The sequence below is a fragment of the Phoenix dactylifera genome, chromosome 6, assembly GCF_051530095.1.
Source record: "Phoenix dactylifera cultivar Ajwa chromosome 6, Ajwa_hap1_PhDact_Kaust_v1.1, whole genome shotgun sequence".
In the NCBI taxonomy this organism is placed as follows: Eukaryota; Viridiplantae; Streptophyta; class Magnoliopsida; order Arecales; family Arecaceae; genus Phoenix; species Phoenix dactylifera.
This window is the reverse complement of record NC_143195.1, coordinates 3,346,746-3,357,500: the sequence shown is the minus strand read 5'-3', so window position 1 is coordinate 3,357,500 and position 10,755 is coordinate 3,346,746. Positions and strand designations below refer to the sequence as shown.

Here is a 10,755-nt window from a genome sequence, read left to right as displayed (position 1 = left end):
AGATGTACGAGGTCGGGTGGTTTCTTGGGCCTCCGCGGGTACTTCTGGATTCAAAGGCACAAGAAGAGGTACACCCTATGCTGCTCAAGCCGCAGCGGTAAATGCTATTCGTACAGTAGTTGATCAGGGTATGCAACGGGCAGAAGTTATGGACAGAACTAGATACATATAAAATCTATATTTCATACATATCTCCACATATATAATGACTCTATGTAAGAAAAGATTTACCAAATTCCATTTTACGGAGTTGCAACTATTCATTGAAAAGAATTCAGTTCTTACAAGTAAATGCTCAATACCCAAGTAGGCTTACAAATTTGATCATGATCAAGTGCTTTTTGGATTGTCTCATGTCTTTTGATTGGTGTTTATCCCCACAACATCTCGATTTTCTTACATACAAAGTAAAAGCCAGAAGCAACAATGAACTACAAAAGGTAACTAACTTATGTTTTATGGCACTAGAAGATAAAGTAGAATCTAAATCTAATGAATTTCATGAAGAATATTCTTATGATGAACTATTAAATGCTTTTCATGATTTGTATGGTGAATGTAGAAAATTAGCTATCAAAAATAAAAATCTTGAAAAGCTAAATCTCGAAATCTCAAAAGAAAAAAATTCTATTGCTGAAATATATGACAAACTAAATTCTGAAAATGAAAGCTTAAGGTTAAATTCAGAACAATTGATTCAGAAAAATCAGAATTTAATTAAAGAAAATCAAAACTTAAATGAAGAAATTAACCAATTAAAATCTTTTATTAACAAATTCACTGTAAGTTCAGAAAGATTAAAAATAATGTTTGAAAGTCAATATGTTGCTTATGATAAATCAAAATTTAGTTTGACTCCTTTACTTAATAATAAATCTCTAGAGAAAAAGGTTATCAATTCACCAAGCAAACCATTAAATAAGATAACTTATTTCAAACATAAAAAGAATGGGCATAACAACTTTACCTATCGTTCTAACATAATTAAATCAAGTGATAAAGTTATTACAATTAAACAAATCTGGGTTCCAAAAGGAACCATATGTCCTAACTCTCAAGGACCCAAGCAAGCTTGGGTACCCAAAATAAAAATATGAGGATGTAGACATAGATGTGCCAAGATACCCATGGAACAAATAGATTCATACAAATGGGTGTTCTAGACACACGTCAAAAAAATGAAACTTAAAACATACTTATAAAAAGTAATTTTAAATAATAATAATAATAATAATAATGAAATCAGTAATCCTTGCATCTCATCATTATTTTTGCTTTAGTATTTGATTAAAATATGAATTGCATGTATTGATCAATTTTGTGATATAGAAAATACTTTTGGAAATATAATCAAATCACTTCATTTTATAGTATACTTTACTCACTATTGGATAAGTTGCTAAATGATTAATCAATTTATTAAGAATAACTCTATGAATTCTCTATATGCTTGATTGAGAGTTTTTATCCATGGCATTATTGTTTATTGATCATAGATATGATAATGTGTACTTGGTGTGCTTTTGAATATATGCACTATGAATACCAAGATTAAAGAAACCATCTTTGGCATATAAAATCAACTCATGCTAGTATGTACTTAATCTCAAAAGACCTTGCCATTGGCTTACTTAGATTATCTTCTGAAAGGTCAAAGTTTGCTATGCATGCTAACTAAGGAAACAAACAAAAATCAATTTCTAAATCTAAAGATGTTTCCATCACTAAGTTTTCAAAAGCTTACATTGGATTTGTTCTTAGCAAATAAAGTTGAAATATTTTCTGTATTTGCTAAATCTTGTAAAAGTGTTTCAAATGATAAAGGTTTCCAAACTATGAAGATAAAGAGTATCATGGCACAGTGTTGAAAACCAAAATCCTGATAAAGTTCATACAGAAATTAATTACTTCAGCACCAAGGACACCATAAGTAAAATAGGGTTAATAGAATTCTTGAAGAAATGAAAAAGACAATTGTGTATGATAGTCATCTACTTAAATATTTTTTTAAAAGCTATCATCACTGCTTGTCATACATATGATTTCTATTAGATCTATTTTTGATGAAAACTCCTTTTGATCTTCTGAAAAATAGAAAATGAACTATTGCATATCTTTCATATTTATCAGTAGTATATGTTATACTTGATATGGTTTCTTGAAAGTAATGCCAAATCTGATAGAGATATGTCTATCCTTGGATATCATTCATCAAGCAATGCATATAGAATATTCAATGAAAAGATTTTAGTTGCAGAAATATTAATTCATTTTATTCTTTATGAGACTAATGATTTATTATCAAGATACTAAAATCAAATTATATATGTATATGGTTAATCTTTTACATATAACAATCTGAAAACATGTTAATAATTAGAACCAAATTGAGTTTTTCAGAAATGCACTTAATGAAGAAAAATTGATGACTACTAAAAGACTAAATCAAGAAAAGATGAAATAGATCTTGATGAGATTCTTGTATGATTAGAAGTAAAGATCACCATTATCATTTGCTTGCTTTATGAGCTTTATATTCTATCAAATGAGTGTGTAGAATGGACTCCTATGTGCTTACTTTATTAAAGAAGATATATGTTAAATAACCACCATATTTGAAAACACTCATTACAAATATGATAAAGCAATATATGATTTGAAACAAGCATCAAAAGCATGATATAAAAGCTTAAGCAACCTTTTTGATAGAAAGTAATAGTGATAAATCTTTGCATCAAAAAGAAGAATTTGTGATATCTTACTTGCTCAAAGTATACATTGATGACATCATTCTTGGTTCTACTAATGGAGATTTATATGAAGATTTTACTAAGCTCATGCAAGGTGAGTTTGAAATATGTATGATGAATGAATTAACATTCTCTCGAACTCTAAATTAAGCCAAACAAGAAAGGGGATCTTCATTGACCAAAGTTAGTCCACAAGAAAACTCTTAATAGAAGATTGGCATGAAGAAGGTATGTCTGTGACCCCATCTTGTAGAATTTGAAAAGGATGAGCAAAGTAGATCTATTGTTTTAAAATTGTATTGAAGCATGATAGAATAACTATTTTATCATACAGCTAGTAGACCAGATTGTATGCTCATTATGTGCCCTTGTGCAAGACTTCAATCTAACTTTAATGAATCATATTTTATTGATAACAAATAATTCATAATCTGAATTTTGATAGAAACAACCGTTTAAGATAAGTTGATTAAAACTTAGCTAACATGTCTTATTGATAATTATCTTAAGCAAATAGAATCTAAGCTAAATTGATTCTGAAAATAAAAAATTGATTTGACCTTGATAAATCTTTCTATTGCCTCACATGCTTGTCCTTGAACCATCTTGATTAATGAAACTATCTCTTTAGTTCAAGTGATATGTGCTTGCTTATATTTAGGCAATCTCTTGAGTAAAGTGACTCAACATGCAACTATTGTCATATCTTATATTGAGTCATCTAGTTAAAAAATATGTTGAATGAATGTTGTGTATCTTGAAGAAACTAATGACTTTCTTTCAAGAAAGAAAAGGAGTTTGTTAATAATGCAGGATCCTTGAGCAAGAAAATGAGATATCTCAACTTGAAGGATATCTCCATGTAAGATACAATAAACATTCACATGCAAACAAGAGAGAGGACCTTCTTCAGCCAAAAGTTCATACATAAGAAATCTAGTAGGTATTTGACTGAAGAATGCAGAATGAATTGGTAATTCTAGATACTTCTCTCATAAATTAATTGAGCAAAGTCAATAACTTAAATCTTATTATGGCATGATTAAGGTCTTTAATTATAAATTTTTGATATCATGTCTATATATATATATATATTGATTGACTTATACTTTTAGAAATTGTTTCATGGTTTGCCCAAACTAAAATATATCTTTGCCTATGTCATAACCATGAAATACACAAGTTTATGCTTAAAATTTTGATTTAAAATAACTTGTGAGAAATTATAAATCCTTGAGCACAATGAAAATGTTGTTTGCATGATATACATCTATATGATACATAAGATTATTTCTTTATTCTACTCTTTCATGTAAATTACTTGAGAATAACAAAAAGAGAGAGATAAAGAAAAGAAAATGGATATTATTCAAGAGATGTAAAATCTAAGCAAAGGCAAATACTCCAATCTTAAGGAAAAGCAAAACAAGCATAATATATTCGGCACATTTGGAAGGGATAAAATTCGTAATTAATTACACTTAAACAGGGAGAGTTTGAAGTGAACTTTATAAATTTTCTATATTGCTCATCATAGGGATGGTGCCAATGGGGAGGCTAGTGGTAGTACCCGGCACTATTTGACCCAACTATTCGGTGTAGGGTATATTAGGGACGGCACAAGAGGGAGGCTAGTGGTAGTACCTCGTGCCCCTTCCAACTCCACCGGATAGGGAGCAAATAGAGTATAGAGCATAAGAAAGTAAAAAAAAAATGAAAGACAAAATAAATGAAAGTATATAAGAAGAATCAAGTCATTTTTTTTTATCACTTGAAAACACACTTTAAGGATGAAATCAATGCAAGATTATATTTAAATAGGGGGAGTTTATTTAAAAAGAATTGATTTTGATCCTTAACATGCTTGTTCTTAGTATTTTTATGCATGACTTAACACATAATATATTTTGCATGTGGCATGATGTTTTGAATTATGAATTCTCAATATTTTGTAATGCCCCATGCTTGGATAAGTTGATTGAAATAGGTCTTAACTTGGAATATGTCTTAACTTTGCTCACAAGTCTTTGCTTCACCCTTGGCTCAAACTAACTTATGTTCCAATGCTTGAATATTTAAAATACTACATAAAGTTTTTTTTTAAGTAATATTAAAAAGAAATTTCAGTTTTATCATTCACGATTAACTTTGAAAGTTAAATAGATTTACAAAAAGAAGAAGAGAAGGATATTTCTATTTAGGCAAAATGAATTGATCTTGATCTATCTTTCTACTTGCCTAACTTTGATACATAATGCCCTAATACTTGTTAAAATATCCTTTATTTTGTATCGAAACTCAATATTAAATACAAAGATTCTGAAAGTGCTCGAATGTTATTGAAATATGTGTTTTCAATCTTAGTGATTTAAGATGAGCTACAATGTAGAAGATACATATCTAAAATTATAATTTTGAAAGCTCTCTTGAAAATTCTTATGAAAATTCAGAATCTGATTTTGTATAAAAGCTTAAACTTAACTTAAAAATGCTTATATCGTTACATCTTTGTAACCTTAGTTATATGCTTCAATGATCACGTCATTCAGGAGAATAACTCAATATGATTTCTAAATGAAAATTTTAATATAAGAAAAACAGAATTAATTTTGACGCCTTGGTTGATTGTCTCGATACGCATCCGAAACATATCTTTTCTTATCCTTAAAGTGTACTAATATTGGTCTAAATAATGTGTCTTTCAATGATCTTAATTGCAAACAAATATTTTTAAATATATGATTTTATTTTGATATTAAAAAGATTTATTGTGCTTCATGTATACATTGCTGAAAAACTATGATTAAGAAATTGAGTTCTATAAATATATATACTTCAATGATCATCTATATGTTTTTCTCTCCTACATTATTAAAGACTTCCATCAATATATATATATATATATATATATTATTAAGAGAGTGAATGATCTTAAGTCTAGAAACATTTCAGCTCACTCAAATGATTCTTAAAAGAAAGAAAATGTAAATGCTTTTGAAAGAATTTGAGCTTCAAATGAATCATTTTCTGATTAATATTTCAGTACATTTTCTCAAAGATTAAGAGGAAGCATAACTTGTTCTTGAAAGATTAAAAGGAGTGATTGCTATAAATTTTGAATAATTCTAGATCACTCTACATTCTTGATATCATAAAGTTTCAGTTTTATTCACGTTTATCATTAAAATCTGAAATTCAACAAAAGAAAAGAATGATTAAAGAAGAATGCATCTTTTGAGGGGGAGCTTTAGATATTCAGTATCTTATCCTAAAGTTACTTTAATTTGATGCATACCTTGAATTTTATAGATTGATTTTGATGAACCTCATTGTGTTGCATGACTTCATGAATACATAATAAGCTTGTACCTTGAGATGAGTTGTATAGAGGTTGTTTTATCTCAAAATTTGAGCTTTATGGAAATAGAATATATTGAACATATATTTTCGAGTTTGACAATTTTATTGGACACTATCTTCAAATTTTAAACTCTTAAATGGAATGAATAATTAAGGGGGAGAAAGAAAATTTTAGAGGGAGAGATCATATGGAACTTAATCGCATAAATCCATAACTAAAGGAATAAAAGAACTTTGAAATCATACTTAATATATTGCTATTATACTCCAAAAAGAAAATTAGTTCAATTGCTCTCATGCTGCTAAAATACTTAATATATTGGGCAAAAGATCTTAAATGAACAAGCTTTCATACTTATTATTAAAGAATGATTAGATTTTCATTCGTGCTTTCTTTGAATATCATTCTTGGTACTTCTTGAATTAACTTGAGAAAGTTTCCACCTACACTTGATTTGAAAACTATCTTTGGAACCACATTCGATGTGTTCTCATTATAATTGGCTCTGATCTATGCTCATTAATCTTTTTCTAACATTATTGCCTTGAGTTATATGATTCATATTCTTGCAATAATTTGACATACAAATCAGAGTACAAAAAGAAAAAGAAATATTTGAGTATTCTTATCTTTGTGCTTAATGTTTCATTATCTTGCAACCTTTTTGATGTTGTCAAAAAGGGGGAGAAATATCTGATTATATGCTCATAATGCTTTTTGTTTTGAATTGAATACAAATCAGCTTAAATTGAAATATGTTGATTGTGTTAAGCTGATTAAATCTAAAGCATTATCATGAAGTATGTTTTAAATATATATGTTTTCTACTTCATGCAACTTAGCTATGCATTAGTTCTAGAACACAATATATTTTATATTGCACATACTCCAAGTTTTGTCATCATCAAAAAGGGGGAGACTGATGACCCAAAGATTGATTTAAAGATTGATTTTGATGATCACAAAACCTTGAAGTATAAATACTAATGTTTGTGTTGCAAGGAGAAAGAATTTATTTTGCAAGGAACATAGCAAGATTGGAAGAATACAAGAAGGCCTCCAAAGCTCTCAAGAAAAGTTGGAAGAAAGCTACAATTTATTGGCCCAAGTTTCAAGTTTAAAGAATTCAAGTTGGAGGAGCAAATGTAAAGAAAAATTCAAAAGAATAGTCCTCGAGTCGACTCCGGGAAGTTTAGAGTCGACTCTGGCACTCTAGAGTTTCAAGAAACAGTGCTCGAGTCGACTCCGATACTCTACGAGTCGACTCCGATGAGAACAAACAAAAAGACAGAAAGTTGATTTTCAGCGCTACAGTGATCTCGAGTCGACTCCAACTTCAGTGCTACAATGCGGAGTCGACTCCCAGCTACAGTGCCGGCAGACTACTATTCACGAGTCGACTCCTATTTCAGCCGAGTCGACTCCTGCTTCAGCCGAGTCGACTCCTGCTTCAGCCGAGTCGACTCTAGCACGCTGGGAGGCATAACGGCTAGTTTTTTCTTGATTCCAACGGCTCTATTTTTGTCTCTAACGGCTAGATTTTTGTTTCCACTCCCTCTAAAGCTATAAAATCAAGAGGAGAGCTAGGGAAGAGGGTATGGAAGTGGGAGAAAACATTTAGGGAAGAGATTTCAAAGAGATTACAAGGAAAATCTCCCATAAGCACAAAAGGGCCATCCAAAGCGAAATAGAGAGAAGAAGAGCATCCTAGTGAATCCCAAAGCTTCCTCTCCATCCGTGTGCTGCCTCAATCATCCTCTACCTCGTGCCAAATCAGAAGAGGGTCAAGTAAAGAAGAAGCCGAGTTCCTTCATCTTCAAAATTCGTTTGAGAGCTTCTCTTTACTCCATTTGTTTATATTTGATATATTTGCTTAGTTAAGAAGCTTGTACTTGCTTTAAATTCTTAGTCTAATATCTTGTAACTTGATTCAATCAAGGGATTGAATCAAGAGGTTAAGGTTTGTTGGTGAGCCAAAGGAAAACCAACGGTGTTAAGGTTTGTTGGTGAGCCAAAGAGAAAACCAACGTTGTAAGGTTGTGGTTGGTGAGCCTTTGGGGAAAACCAACTGGGTTGATTGTGAACCCGAAAAACAATCGTTGTAAGGTTGTGGTTGGTGAGCCTTTGGGAAAACCAACTGGGTTGGATTGTGAGCCCGTGAAAACAATCGGTAGGTTCTAGTCGGTGAGCCTGTGAAAACCGACCGAGTTCGTTGTGATCTCGCAAAACAACAAGTTGGGTTGTGAGCTTGCAAAACAACCAACTGTAATCTGAGGGATTATAGTGAAATTCCCAAGAGGTCTTGGGGAGTGGATGTAGGTGTTGGGATGCACCGAACCACTATACTTTTGTTGGGTTTGTGATGCTCTTTGTTGTCTGACTTTCTCACTCACTTACTTACTTAGATACTATGCTTCCTTAACTCTTCTCCGTGCATCCTTTAGTTGCAAGCATATTCAATTTACTTAATCAAGTCTCATTCAATTGAATTGCATACTTGGGCAAACTTAGACTAATCTTTTATTGAGTCCGCTGCTTAATAGTTGATTAGATTAGAATCATACTCTTGCTAAGTTTAAATTCCACTAAGCATCCATACAACTTAGCTTAATTAACTCTAAAAGATTAGAAGTAGTTGAAAAGTTTTTAAAAGACCCAATTCACCCCCCCTCTTGGGTTGTCACCTTGGGCAACAACAAGTGTCCAGGTTCTAGAAGTATACAAATATTATGAGAATACAATCTCATATAAATCACAACAGGAAACAAGATTAAAGCATTTAATTTATGAAGAATCTCATGTCCTTTGATTTGTTTCTTATCAAAGAACTTAAATTTAAGGAAAAAATTATCAATAAGAATAATTCAAGTTACAATATCCTCTCAAAAATAATGATCCAAGGACCTCACTTGCAAGTGGGTCTTCTCCACTTTCTCCTCAAATCTTCTTTAGATAAGGCTTGGTGAGGTATTTAAAATCAAGGAAAATGTCATTAAGTCATTTTCTTACAACATACACTAGCCAATGTTTTGCAGGCTGTACTTGAAGAAACTATTGATTCTTCTTTCAAAACCAATTGAACAAAAAATTGTGAAGAGTGAATCCAGATACCAAAAGAAGAGGGAGAGCCAAACCCAGTTCTTAATCAAACATACGGGACTAAACAAAAAATCACAAGAAACCATGGCAATGGGCTTAATGGAACATATGTATAAGTCTATATTAAATAAAAAGTGAAGCAAAAGAACTAAGCTTGATTTATGCCCCTTGGATTAAGGGACATAAAACAGAGAAATTACTAATGATCCCTGGAGAAAGTTGATTGCACTCATGATTCATTAAAAATAACAATACAGCCACTAGGGTAATCCAGGAGGGTAAAACCAAGCTGAACAGCCTCTAAGGAAGGTATGGTGATCAAAATCATGTCTTTGTTTTCTGATAGTGAAGGAGAACAAGAAGAACAGGTTCAATTCTTAATTTATGAGGCAAACACATCACCTCAACCTCACAAATGAAAGCCCGGAAACTCCAAAGCAGTTCCCAATGCTTCATATGTTATGGCAATTATCTAAGAACTATCTCCAGTAGTAGCAATGTAGCACAAAGAATAATCAGACCTTCACTCTGATAATGGAGATACATCAATTTGCTCTCAAAATTTTTATTGAAGGCTCAGAAGGATTTTTGAAGCCATTTTACTTGAATAAGATCTGAAAAGAAAAGCGACAGGCATATCATCTACTATTGAGCCATGTAGGTCTGTCAGAAACGGGAATCAAGAATACTTCTCCAATTCCCAAGACATCCATTCTTGTGAATCATTAGGATTGACCACTTCCCCTTCCCATTCCTATCCCAAGTGGGGTAAAGAGATCTAAATGCGAGGGCTCATAATAGACGGGGCTTTTTCTTCTTTCCCACAGATGAGATACTTTAGGAAAATGATTCACAAATACCCAACCCCCCCGCGGGTATCATTCTCTACCCTTTTTTATGGGAATTTGATACCCACTGAAATCAGGATTACATTAACTATAATAGTCACCAAACTTTGGAATGGGCTGTAATGGATATCTGATTCCCATTTTCTACTCCCATTCTAGCAAACCAAACATGGCTTTGGGGTAATGCAGCATTTTGAGCATATGATACAATAATTGTGTGCTCAAGAATGTTTTTGTGATGTAACACCAATTACTTTTTACAATTCATGACTTGTAATAGTCACTCCATTTATCCATATAGCAAAGTATTTCCCTTCCTTCATAGATTTGATTTCATGCTAAGCAACATTCATTAGTTGGAAGCTAAGAGTTCATCATCTAAATATAAATAAGTAAATTTAAACTACACTAATATATGTCACATATTTAATAAAAAAACTCATTCTACATCCACAAGAAGGTAAATTGCATTGCAGAAAGGTAATATCACAGGTAAAACTCAAAAAATGCACTATATGCATCCTTTAGAGGAAATATAACAAAAAAGTCATTAGTTGATGGATTACTCGATTTTTTAGAGTCTTGTCAGCTCCTTTTATTAACAAAAGCCTTACGATATCTGTTCTGCGTGTTTGGACAGCAAGATGCAATGGAGTCCATCCATCCTGCATAGGAAATTCAATGTATTCCATTAGAA

At 31.6% G+C, this 10,755-nt stretch overlaps 1 protein-coding gene across 2 annotated transcripts in view; it reads right to left on the bottom strand.

Moving 5' to 3' along the window:
- The window catches only part of AKRP (ankyrin repeat protein), a 51,092-nt gene that overhangs the window by 17,180 nt on the left and 23,157 nt on the right, over window positions 1-10,755 (bottom strand). For both annotated transcript variants that reach the window (XM_088723171.2, XM_088723172.2), the window contains one exon: window positions 10,625-10,723. In XM_088723171.2, coding sequence (XP_088579297.2) covers window positions 10,625-10,723 — 99 coding nt within the window. The remainder of the gene's footprint in view (window positions 1-10,624; window positions 10,724-10,755) is intronic.